Source organism: Pseudophryne corroboree, chromosome 5 (assembly GCF_028390025.1).
Source record: "Pseudophryne corroboree isolate aPseCor3 chromosome 5, aPseCor3.hap2, whole genome shotgun sequence".
Taxonomy (NCBI): Eukaryota; Metazoa; Chordata; class Amphibia; order Anura; family Myobatrachidae; genus Pseudophryne; species Pseudophryne corroboree.
In genome coordinates this window covers 538,131,421-538,144,502 of record NC_086448.1, presented here as the reverse complement: position 1 = coordinate 538,144,502, position 13,082 = coordinate 538,131,421, and the positions used below count along the sequence as shown (strand labels likewise).

The window sequence follows — 13,082 nt, the reverse complement described above, 5'->3', positions numbered from 1 at the left end:
TATCTACATTTAGTTGCATGAAGACTATAAAAGTGTGTAGAGTCAGGGAACACCCGCTAATTTGGTGCGGCAAACATTGGGGCCACAATACAGTACAGGCACAGGGTAAGCACAGTTATCCATACCATAGATACTGTATCACTATTTGATGAGTTCACTAATCATTGAAAATCATTTAATGATCAAATCTAGGTGTTTTCACATGTACATTCTAAAGATGCCATTTAATTAGTACTTGTATTTCCTTATAGCCTATCAATAGAGATTATAAATATCACTAGTAATTTAAGTTTCTTTAGCCCCATAATCGCAATGACGGGTACACACCTACAGGCTCGGACTGGGACACTGGGGAGCCGGTGAACTCACCGGTAGGCACTGCCGAGTATTAGCCACACCCCCTCTTGTGTGAGGACGGAGCCTACAAGTGTCGGATTGAGGGGAGGAGAGGTGAGCGGCTCGCTGGGCTCTCCTCCCCAGCCACAGGAGCAGCAGGACTGTGAACCCAGGCGGCGGCGGTGACTGTTACACGGGCAGCAGCGGTAATGCAGTGTTGGACTGATGGGAGGATAGGCGCGCGCTGCACTCTCCTCCCCGTCCCTCAACCACGGGAGCAGCAGGTGAACCCGGGTGGCGGCAGTGACTCACATACTAACACTCACTGTGGGGTAAAGTCCACAAACAAGTATCTCACTGTCTGATGGCAAGTTATGAGCAGTAGGTTAGTTTTGTGAGTAATTAACTGTTAGGGTCTCCTGCCCTGTGCTGCCACGTCGTCATGGCAACCGGGAGACAAGTGCTAGTGGAGTAACCTGAGCGCAGCTGATACTCCGGTTCGGGTCTTTTGCTGTGCAGTGGTTATAGGCTCTGTGCACGGCAGGGGATCCGGTGCTGGTTTTTGTGCTCACAGTCTGTGAGGTCTGAGTGGGGCGTGGACAGCACCTGCTTTATAAGGCCTCTTTTCAGGGTAAGCAGATGCTGCTGAATCTTTGTTGGTTAGTCAGTTCATGAACGTTAGCCAGTACTGTGTAGCTTTGTATTTGTTTGTTGCTTACTGCAAATAGGCCTGGGAATTTGGTATTACACTCTGCCAATCCAGACCTAGCAGTAAGACTGGAGTCAGTCGTTTAGCTTGCTGGGGTTCTGTTACTTCTCTGTGAACTTAGCAAGTTTGCGGCTGTATTCTAAGACTTGCCTGTCTAATCCTGTCTCACTGTGCTAGGTGTCAGGGGTCAGTTTAGTGGCAGTAAGCTAAAACCTGTGCACTGCAAGTGAGAATTTGGATTGTGGAGATTCTCCTTGTGTCTATCATTCCATCTCTGACCAAGGAGTTTACTGCCACACCCGTTGGTAACCCTTTAGGGTTTTGCTGTTGCCCTTAGCAACAGCATTTCGGGTACTCTACGTATTAAAACACAACATCTTGCTTTTTCCATCTAAGCAGTTCTAATACAAGGGAGATACCCAGTTCCTTAGCCTCTGGGCTTCTCTGTTCACTTTGTGTGTATTTTGTTACCCTATCACCTTCTGTGTACATTATGTCATATCCCCCAGTTTGTCTGTGAGTCCATCTGTTTTGCATAACAGTTCAAACACCAGTACATTCCTGCAGACACTGGAGTGCATAACAGTTCTGACACCAGTACTTTCCTGCTGGCACTGGTGTGCATAACATATTCAGCAGCCTAATACTCCTGTTGAAATTTTGTGGGAATATGGAGCATACCCCTCAAAATACGTTGCAACAGGTGGTCGATCAGGTGCAGGTCCTGACTCGACAATTTAATGATTTGTCCATTAAAATGCACACCTCCCAGGCTGCTGGCGGAGCTCCCGCAGCAGCAGCACCTGCAGGGGTTAAGGAGCCGAAAGTAAATCTCCCGGATCGTTTTTCTGGAGATCGCTCGCAGTTCTTTTGTTTCAAGGAGAGCTGCAAGCTATACTTCCGGCTTAGGCCTCAGTCTTCTGGGTCGGAGATTCAGCGGGTGGGCATAGTGATTTCCTTGCTACAAGGAGACCCACAGGTCTGGGCATATGGGTTGCAGCCTGACTGTCCGTCGCTTAAAAGTGTTGATGCTTTTTTTACGGCACTGGGCATGTTGTATGATGACCCTGACAAGACGGCCTCAGCCGAGGCTCAGATTTCGATCCTTAAGCAAGGGCGCAGGCCAGTTGAGGTTTACTGTACGGAGTTTCGGAGGTTGGCCCATGATACCCAGTGGAATGACCCAGCCCTGAGACACCAGTACCGAAGAGGTCTTTCTAACCAGATAAAGGACCAACTGGTACAATATCCCTTGCCTGATAGCTTGGATCAGCTCATGCAGTTATCCATCCGGGTGGATAGACGGCTGAGAGAGCGTAGGCTTGAAAGGGAGACTGAGATTTCCTTCCTTCCCAAGGGAACCTCAGACTCTGAGGAATTTTCTGAGGAGCCTATGCAGATTGGGGCTACCCGCCTCTCCTCGCGTGAGAAGACGCGGAGGAGACAGCAGGGGTTGTGTTTGTACTGTGGGAATAAAGGTCATGTGGTAGTATCATGCCCAGAAAAGCCGGAAAACTTCAGGGCCTGAGGGTGATGGGAAATATCCTGTCAGGCCAGAAGTCAGAATTTCCCAAGAAGACTTTTATCATTCCGGTGACCTTGAAGATCCTCGGTCAAACTGTCAAGACTGAGGCCTTTGTGGACAGTGGGGCCGACGGGGTTTTTATGGACCGCCAATTCGCCCTGAAACACTCTGTTCCCTTAGTACCCTTGGCATCGGAAATTGAGATTTGTGGGTTAAACGGGGAACCATTATCCCAAGGTAAAATTACCTCTTGCACTAGCCAGATTTCTTTGTTTATTGGAGCCACACACTCTGAAAAATTGTCCTTTTATGTGACTGTCTGTACTTTTGCCCCATTGGTGTTGGGGTTACCCTGGTTAAGGGCCCACAATCCTCAATTTGACTGGGTCTCTGGGGAGATTCTTAGTTGGGGTACTGATTGTTTCAGGAGTTGCTTGAGCCTTCCAGTCAGGCTCTCGCAGCTAAGTTTGCCAGGATTGCCAGGGTGTTATGCAGATTTTGCGGACGTGTTCTCCAAAAAAGTTGCAGAGGTACTACCTCCCCATCGCCCCTATGACTGTGCCATTGATTTGTTGCCAAATGCTAAGCTTCCCAAGAGCAGGTTGTACTCCCTGTCACGTCCTGAGACTCAGGCTATGGCAGAGTACATTCAGGAGAACTTGGCTAAGGGATTTATCAGACCTTCACAGTCTCCAGTTGGGTCGGGGTTCTTCTTCGTGGGTAAAAAGGACGGTTCGTTGCGACCCTGCATCGACTTCAGGGAATTGAACCGTATCACGATTAAAAACTCATACCCACTGCCTCTCATTTCGGTCTTGTTTGACCAGCTTCGTACTGCCACAATTTTTTCTAAGATTGACCTACGCGGTGCGTACAATCTAATCCGAATAAGAGAGGGGGATGAATGGAAGACTGCCTTTAATACCCACTCAGGGCATTATGAATATTTGGTGATGCGTTTTGGGCTCTGTAATGCCCCGGCAGTCTTCCAGGATTTCATGAATGATGTGCTCAGGGAATATTTGGATAGATTCTTAGTTGTATACTTAGATGACATCCTAATCTTCTCCCATTCCCTGGAGGAACATCGGAAGCATGTACGCTTAGTCCTCCAGAAACTCAGAGACCACCGGCTTGGGGCAAAGCTGGAGAAGTGCGAATTTGAAGTTCAGCAAATCGCATTTCTAGGATATATTATCTCCCCAGAAGGTTTCCAAATGGAGGGTTCCAAGGTACAGGCAGTCCTGGATTGGGTGCAGCCCACTAGTTTGAAGGCGCTTCAGCGTTTCCTGGGCTTTGCGAATTTTTATAGACGATTTATCGCTGGATTTTCGTCTATAGTGGCGCCCTTGGTGGCACTCACTAAGAAAGGGGCGGATGTTGCTCACTGGTCTTGTGAGGCTAAAGCGGCTTTTGCCCGTCTCAAAAGGGCATTTGTTTCGGCCAAGGTGCTGCGACACCCAGATCCAGAGCGTCCTTTTGTGGTGGAGGTGGATGCCTCTGAGATGGGTATTGGGGCAGTGCTTTCTCAGATGGGAGTGTCTGATAATCGCCTTCATCCCTGTGCTTACTTTTCCCGTAAATTTTCGCCTGCCGAGATGAATTATGACGTGGGTAACCGGGAATTGTTGGCTATTAAGGATGCACTCGAGGAGTGGAGACACTGGCTTGAGGGGGCTAAGTTTGTGGTCTCAATTCTCACTGACCATAAGAATCTGGCATATTTAGAGTCAGCGAAGCGTCTCAATGCCAGGCAGGCACGATGGGCTTTGTTTTTTGCTCGCTTTAATTTTTTGATAACATATCGCCCTGGGTCAAAAAACATCAAGGCTGATGCGCTCTCGCGGAGTTTTGCTCCAATCCAGGAGACCACCGAGGAGCCGTTGCCCATTGTTTCCCCATCATGTATTAAAGTGGGCATTACCCAGGACCTCTTATCATTAGTCCTTAGAGCACAGGAGCAGGCTCCTCCAGACCTTCCGGTAGGTCTTTTGTTTGTGCCTCCTAGGTTAAGACAGCGAGTGTTCCTGGAATTCCATGCCAAGAAGTCGGCAGGTCACCCGGGTATTGCCAGAACTCGGGAGTTGCTATCTAGGGCGGTGTGGTGGCCCTCGGTGGCTAAGGATGTGGATCAGTGGGTTCGGGCATGTGACATCTGTGCCCGAAATAAGACTCCTAGAGGGGTTCCTGTTGGCCCATTACATCCACTCTCTATCCCATCTAAGCCATGGACCCACATTTCAATGGATTTTGTGGTGGACTTGCCCAAATCCTCGGGGATGACAGCCATCTGGGTTGTCGTTGACAGGTTTTCGAAGATGGCGCACTTCGTTCCACTGGTTGGGCTGCCATCAGCCAGACGCCTGTCTGAATTATTTATGCTGCATGTTGTGCGTCTCCACGGGTTGCCACTTGATGTGGTCTCTGACCGCGGATCCCAGTTTGTGGCCAAATTCTGGAGGGCATTTTGTTCCGATCTCCAGATTTCTGTCAGCTTGTCGTCAGGCTACCATCCGCAGTCTAATGGGCAGACTGAAAGGGTGAACCAGTCCTTGGAGCAGTTCCTCAGGTGTTATGTCTCCAAGTGTCAGACTGACTGGGTTGCTCATCTGTCCATGGCGGAGTTTGCCTATAACAACGCGGCTCACTCTGCTACAGGGATCTCTCCCTTCCTTTGTGTGTATGGGCATCATCCTAAGGCCAATTCTTTTGACCCCGTGGACTCCACGCCTGGTGGTTCCTCTGTGGTTTCGGTCCTTAGAGGTATTTGGCGGAAAGTGAAGAAAGCCCTTGTGTCTGTGTCATTAGTGACCAAAAGGGTTTTTGATAAGCGGAAAAGACCCTGCAGCTTCAAATTAGGAGACTTCGTCTGGTTGTCTACCAAGAATTTGAAGTTGAGACAGCCATCTCATAAGTTAGGGCCCCGGTTCATCGGCCCTTATAAGATCACCAGGGTTATCAATCCGGTGGCATTTCAGTTAGATCTGCCCCGTTCTTTGGGTATCAATAAAACATTTCATTGTTCCCTTTTAAAACGGGCGATTAGTAATCCTTCTACCAGTGGAAGACCTTCCCCTCTTCTGATACGTGGCCAGAGGGAGTTTGTTGTTGAAAGGATTCTTGACTCCAAGGTGGTTCGGGGTCGGCTGTCATTTTTGGTGCACTGGAAGGGGTATGGCCCGGAGGAGCGGTCGTGGGTGCGCAGTTGTGATCTTCATGCCCCCAGACTGATACGCTCTTTCTTCTCGCAGTTCCCCGATAAACCCGGTGGTAGGGGTTCTTTGACCCCTCGTCAGAGGGGGGGTACTGTTAGGGTCTCCTGCCCTGTGCTGCCACGTCGTCATGGCAACCGGGAGACAAGTGCTAGTGGAGTAACCTGAGCGCAGCTGATACTCCGGTTCGGGTCTTTTGCTGTGCAGTGGTTATAGGCTCTGTGCACGGCAGGGGATCCGGTGCTGGTTTTTGTGCTCACAGTCTGTGAGGTCTGAGTGGGGCGTGGACAGCACCTGCTTTATAAGGCCTCTTTTCAGGGTAAGCAGATGCTGCTGAATCTTTGTTGGTTAGTCAGTTCATGAACGTTAGCCAGTACTGTGTAGCTTTGTATTTGTTTGTTGCTTACTGCAAATAGGCCTGGGAATTTGGTATTACACTCTGCCAATCCAGACCTAGCAGTAAGACTGGAGTCAGTCGTTTAGCTTGCTGGGGTTCTGTTACTACTCTGTGAACTTAGCAAGTTTGCGGCTGTATTCTAAGACTTGCCTGTCTAATCCTGTCTCACTGTGCTAGGTGTCAGGGGTCAGTTTAGTGGCAGTAAGCTAAAACCTGTGCACTGCAAGTGAGAATTTGGATTGTGGAGATTCTCCTTGTGTCTATCATTCCATCTCTGACCAAGGAGTTTACTGCCACACCCGTTGGTAACCCTTTAGGGTTTTGCTGTTGCCCTTAGCAACAGCATTTCGGGTACTCTACGTATTAAAACACAACATCTTGCTTTTTCCATCTTAGCAGTTCTAATACAAGGGAGATACCCAGTTCCTTAGCCTCTGGGCTTCTCTGTTCACTTTGTGTGTATTTTGTTACCCTATCACCTTCTGTGTACATTATGTCATATCCCCCAGTTTGTCTGTGAGTCCATCTGTTTTGCATAACAGTTCAAACACCAGTACATTCCTGCAGACACTGGAGTGCATAACAGTTCTGACACCAGTACTTTCCTGCTGGCACTGGTGTGCATAACATTAACTTTTCATCTTGACAAAAAATATCTAACAATGTGTAATTCATACATATATGTATTACTGAAAACAATATGTTAAAAAATATACATGGAGTGCGTGACTTGATGTACAGTATGCTACCAATGTCTACCTATTTCTAGTGACTGAGATACATATTTAATTATAAGTACTGTAGCATATTAGGTATTACATATTTTTTTAGTCTAAACAATTTATGATCCGTTTACATTACGTAACTCCTCCTGGTACATTAGAATGTTTCAAAAGAAGACTTTACTTAATCCCATGTAGAAAACTTTAGGAAAGTTAATATGTCTCAGAACAGCATATAGTATGTAATGTATGTACAGTGTCGGACTGACGGGAGGAGATGCACGCACTGCGCTCTCTCCCTGGCCCTCAGACAGAGCAGCAGGAGCAGCAGCAGAGCCCGGGCGGCAGCTGTGAGCAGCACTGTGGGGGCAATACCGGTTTATCTAGCACTTTGGGGGCAGTATCTGTGTATATGGCACTGTGGGTATTGTGTATCTGGCATGCTGGGGGCATATGTGTTTCTGGCACTACTGGGGACATATGTGTATCGGGCACTACTGGGGACATATGTGTATCGGGCACTACTGGGGACATATGTGTATCGGGCACTACTGGGTACATATGTGTATCGGGCACTACTGGGGACGTGTGTATCGGGCACTACTGGGGTCATGTATCTGGCACTACTGGGGTCATATGTGTATCTGGCAGTAGTGGGGGCATATGTGTATCTGGCACTTGTGAGGGCATATGTGTATCTGGCACTAGTGGGCGCATATGTGTATCTGGCACTACTGGGGGCATATGTGTATCTGGCACTACTGGGGAGTGTATGTGTATCTGTCATGGCACTGCTGGGGGCATGTGTATCTGGTACTACTGGGGCACCTATACCAGCTAGCTGTGGAAAAGAAGAGGCTGTGGTGGCCAGGCAAGCTTCCAGTGAGGGAGTAGAACCTCCCTCTAGCGCTTTACTACACACCTGTTACATCTAACAGCTTTCTATAATAGGTGTGATACTGTAAATTGCTGAAACACAAGTTGAGTTTTTATTTTATTTATTTTTTTCTTTAACCATGGGAAACTGTGAGGTGTCATAATAGACTCCTATATTTTCAGTACTTACATCCAGTTGTACAGTATTGTAGTTATCTGGGCCGAATTATGTAATTTACCAATGATAATTCAACTTTTCAAATAAATGATTTGAGCCTAGGTAACTGCAGTGAGATAAGTGGGAGGTATGTGAGTACAGCATTTTTTCCAGATGGAAGGATTCATATTTAAAAGTGTGGTAGTGTATGTAAACGCTGATTAAACCTTAATTCATGGAAATGTAGTTCCCAAGTGCTCCAACTAGGAATAATGCTTCTTCTTTATTAGCCTATGTCAACAATACTGTCTTATAATCACAACTTTGTCCTTAGAGAGAACACATATATACTAAACATGGGGCCTAATTATGTTCACGCATCTGAGCATGTGCTGGGATAGCACTGCGCATGCTGGTCGCAGTGAGATTTTAATGCAGAGTGATTGATAGGAAGGGACCATTTGGGGTAGATAACTGAGAGTGGCGGCAATAGAGCAGTGTATCGTGGCCATTTTTGGGGTGTGTATATGCCTTCGGATGTAATCATGTATGTAGAGAAACATGGTGCCAGCATCGCTACTGTGGGTCCAGTCTGCATGATGATTGACTCACTCAAAGAGTTAATGTTCCTCATTATTGCGTTGGTGCTGCATATGTGTACGCAGTTGCAGAGGACTTTGCGATGGCTCCGGTTGGTGTCTACTTTCTTTTCTGAGCAGCAGCTTCACTTGTGATGATTAGCAAGTCCGCAGCCTAAAAAATTGCAGCTGCATACGCAAGTGCATACAAATATGAATTAGGCCCAGAATTATATTTTATTGGTGCAATTTGTTTTTCTTTCCTTTTCTTTAAGGTAGAGTTGGCCAAGATGCTTAAACTTAAACCCAATCTATATATAGTGTGTGTGTGTGTGTGTGTGTGTGTGTGTGTGTGTGTGTGTGTGTGTGTGTGTGTGTGTTAATAAATAGAATACAGAATTGGGATTAATCATTATAGCCAAGGTAAAAAAATGAGGCTCAGTCACTCATTTGTTCACAAGAAAATATACATTTATGTCTATCATACTCGCACACCATTCCCAAAACAAAGTCATTGTTTCACAATACCTTTGGAAATTTACAGTCTGAGAATTTAACATTCATTATGCATTATTGTTATTCTTTATTTATAAGGCATCAGCATGTTACACAAAATGTTTATAGACAAAGCAAAAGCACATGAATACAGTGCATATAATTGAGACATTACAGCTTGAAATGTAAAGGTATAACATGTCTTACTTTCAGCATTCCCAACAAGATAGAGGACTGACTCAAACAAAGAGGAAGATTGACACAGAGGTAGCAGGAATTAAAACCATGCTAGAATCCCATAAACTTGACGCTATCAAATACCTTGCAGGTAAGTTAGTTTTGCCAGAGCTGCATAGACATTCCCTTGGTGCTAGTTTGGGGGCCTAACCAATTGTGGGGTTGAGGCAACGCCATAACAGCATATTGTGCATTGCTTTTAATGTGTGTTTGTTGACATGCGGTGGGGTTGGGGGTGTTTCTTCCCCTCTGATCTGGACCCTGTCCAGCCCCTGTAATATGTATCCATCAACACCAGACACACCCACCCAAAAAATGCTACCACCACTACCTTGGCATCCCTGACAGTCTCAGGCATATGTGAAACATTGATGCTTTCCAAAATATTCTGTCAATATGGGTTCTCCATCCAAAATACGTAATTTGCCATTAGCGTATTGTGTGGGGGGATAAGTTATTTAAAAATATATGGCTTTCCCTCCTCTGATCCTGCACTTCCCAAAGCAGTGAGCTTATCATAGCACCCTGCATGGTAACCTGACCGGAATCGTCTGTGAACTGTAAGTCGGCCATATAGGGTATGTGCTGCCCTGGGCTGACCTCCTGACACTTCCCTTGTTCTTTCACAGTGGAGGAGCAGGGAAATGTCTTCTCCCCAATGGAGAAGCACAGATATTATGTGGCCATACACAGAGAGATATGGCCACGATATCAGGAGGTCAGATAAAATGTCTATCATTAGCACCAATATACAGAGACAGTGGTAACATAGAAACTTATATTTTGATGGCAGATAAGAACCTCTGGCCCATCTAGCCTGCCCTTTAAAGTAGGAAACATCCCAGAGAAGTTTTTATCAGAAATAGTTTGTGAAACCGTATGGCAACCTACAGCCTACACAGCACATGATACAAAAATGTGAACCCGATACACCCATTAAATTTCACACAACAGAAATATATGTATATTCATACTACCACTCTGGGTCAGCTGGGCCAGTCCACTCATCAACCCAGGGCTGCTATCAGAAATTGCGGGTCCCTGGGCTGACAAAATAGCCCCCCATTTCCAATTAAATTAAAGAAAACTTTACGATAGATAGATAGATAGATAGATAGATAGATAGATAGATAGATAGATAGATAGATACATAGATAGATACATAGATACATACATAGATACATAGATACATAGATACATACATAGATAATAACATAAACTTCCTGTGCACATACTCTGAACAACACCATATTATACCCCACAAAGTAATGCCCCTTGTACCATATTAAGCCCCACAATAATGCCCCTAACCCCATATTATGCCCCCACAGTCATGCACCTGCCACCATGTTATGTCCCAAACAATAATGCCCCTGACTTCATATTATGCCCACACAGTAATAATGCCCTATGCCACAGTACCTGCTCGTTATTAGGGGATCCTCCCCCTGGCTGCCACCACGGGTCTGCTGTACAGGCGGGGGAAGCTGTTCGCGTCTACCCCCTTCAAACGATTGAAAATGTCCCTCCCAAAATGGCCACCTCCTCCTCTAGCATCTTTAAGAATTGTCTTCTCTGATGCGGCGGCCATTTTGGGAGGAACATTTTCAAAAGTATTCCATACTGTCTGCTGCACTGATGCGACCTCTCTGTCAGAGTGGCCGGGCCCGGGAGAGTTGTCCCCACAGTAACCCCTTGATGGCGGCTCTGCATCCACCTTCTCCCCTAACATAACCAATTATTTGCCTGCAAATCACTCTTTGGACAGCTTCTCCCCAGCCAGTGAAGCACATACCTGCATGTCCATGATGAAGTTTAATCACGGGATCACCATCTGTCAGATACACATCAATATTGTTAGGGTTTTTTTTTCATACTGACAAATGATGGGTTAAAAATACTAGTACTAATAAAAATATATATATATATATATATATATATATATATATATATACAATCTACATTATAGGTAATTACTTAAGTGACTATAAGGTTAATGCATTAAACAATTTTTGTAACTTTGATTTATTTTGTTTCTTTTTTCTTCCCAATACAGGTTCTGTGTTTACATGCCTTACGATAGCTTTGGGATTTTATCGTCTGTGGATGTAACATTCATTGGTCTGCACAATTTCTTACATTTTACAGTCATCTCCTAGTTTATCGTTTTAAACACACTTTAAATATGGATTATTTTGATAATCCGCTATATTACCAAAGAAATCAACTGCACCCACTTGTAAAACACTTTGGGCTAAATATAACAGCCTGCGAGCTGCCTAAGGTGCGTGACTTTGTGCAAGTTTGCCTTGTAAATGATTGCTGCTTGAAAAATACGTCCAGACTCGCGCAAAGTCCCGCAGCTCGGCAGGCTATTACATTATCCCTTTTTGTGGAACTATGTTAATGTTTTTCCGTCCACTCATTTATAACAGTGTTCTGAATTGGCTTGTAAAGAATGTAAAGCACAATAAATATATTGTTTATAGTCAGAAATATCTGCATTTTGGCTTGTATGTGCACAATATTTTCACTTTCTGTACTTAGCCTGTTGTGTCCAGATGGTATTTTCAGTGAAGGAATCAACTAAATTTTACTCCAATGTAATGGAGTAAAGGAATATTGCTGCAGCAGGATTAAGATTAAATTGCTGAAGCATTCTATATATACAGATGTGTCCAGGGGCGTCTCTAGAGAGGAGGGGACCCATGTGCAGACTCCGTATATGTGGGCCCCCTCCTCTCCTGTAGCCGTCACGCCGCTGCTAGCGCTCTGAGCGATGTAGACTCTGGCACAGTGCCAGAGTCTACAGTGCATGCGTAGGACTCCGAAAAATGGCCACAGCATCATTTTTTGGGAGTCCTGCGCATGCGCTGTAGACTCTGGCACTGTGCTAGAGTCTCTAGTGGTCAGTGCGCTAGCAGCGCGACGGCTACGGGAGAGGAGGGGGCCCACACACGGTCAGCAATGGACTCCGGAAAGCTAAGTATCTGTTCATATTCAGTGAAATGCTTCAGAACTCATTGGACGGTGCTTCACAGTGCAAATGGACTATGACCCGAAGCATACTGAGAAAGCAACCAAAGAGTTTTTTAAGGCAAATAAGTGGAATGTTATGCAATGGCCAAGTCAATTACCTGACCTGAATCTGATTAAACAAGCGTTTCACTTGATGAAGACAAAACTGAAGGGAAAAGGCCCCAAGAACAAGCAGGAACTGAAGACATTTGCAGTAGAGGCCTGGCAGAGCATCACCAGGGATGAAACCCAGCGTCTGGTGATGTCTATGCGTTCCAGACTTCAGGCTGTAATTGACTGCAAAGGATTTGCAACAAAATATTAAAAAGTGTAAGTTTGATTTAGGATTGTTTAGTTTGTCCCATTACTTTTGGTCCCTTAAAAAGTGGGGGGCACATATAGAAACCATTGTAATTCCTACACCGTTCACCTGATTTGGATGTAAATACCCTCAAATTAAAGCAGAAAGTATGCAGTCAAAGCACATCTTGTTTGTTTCATTTCAAATCCATTCTGGTGGTGTATAAAATATGAGAATTGTGACGATGTCCCAATATTTATGGACCTGACTGTATACAGGGAGTTCAAAAAGTCCCTCCGCAGTGAGCACTGTGTCTGGCTGCAGATCTCCTCTTCAGCTGTGGGCGGCCAGAGAAGGGCAAAGCCAGTGGGGAATCACGGGACCACCAGATACACTAGAGCATGTCTTATTTCATGTAAATAAAGTGTTCAAAAACAATTATTTTGTCATGTTAGTTAGCAGACATCTGCAGGAAGACTTGTTAAGCACACAGTCACTGCAGAGAGATTTTTGGAACTC

The 13,082-nt window shown here is 45.5% G+C and overlaps 1 protein-coding gene across 3 annotated transcripts in view; it reads left to right on the top strand.

The window, feature by feature from the left end:
- MCUR1 (mitochondrial calcium uniporter regulator 1) overlaps positions 1 to 12,746 on the top strand; it is a 315,260-nt gene extending 302,514 nt beyond the window's left edge. For 2 of the 3 annotated variants that reach the window (XM_063923197.1, XM_063923198.1), the window contains exons 8-9: positions 9,221 to 9,335; positions 11,301 to 12,746. In XM_063923197.1, the coding sequence (XP_063779267.1) occupies positions 9,221 to 9,335; positions 11,301 to 11,356 (171 nt within the window). In that variant the 3' untranslated portion in view covers positions 11,357 to 12,746. Of the gene's footprint in view, positions 1 to 9,220; positions 9,336 to 11,300 lie in introns of those variants that run through there. The other variant, XR_010177802.1, reaches the window with a different exon arrangement.
- The last annotated feature ends 336 nt before the right edge of the window (positions 12,747 to 13,082 follow it).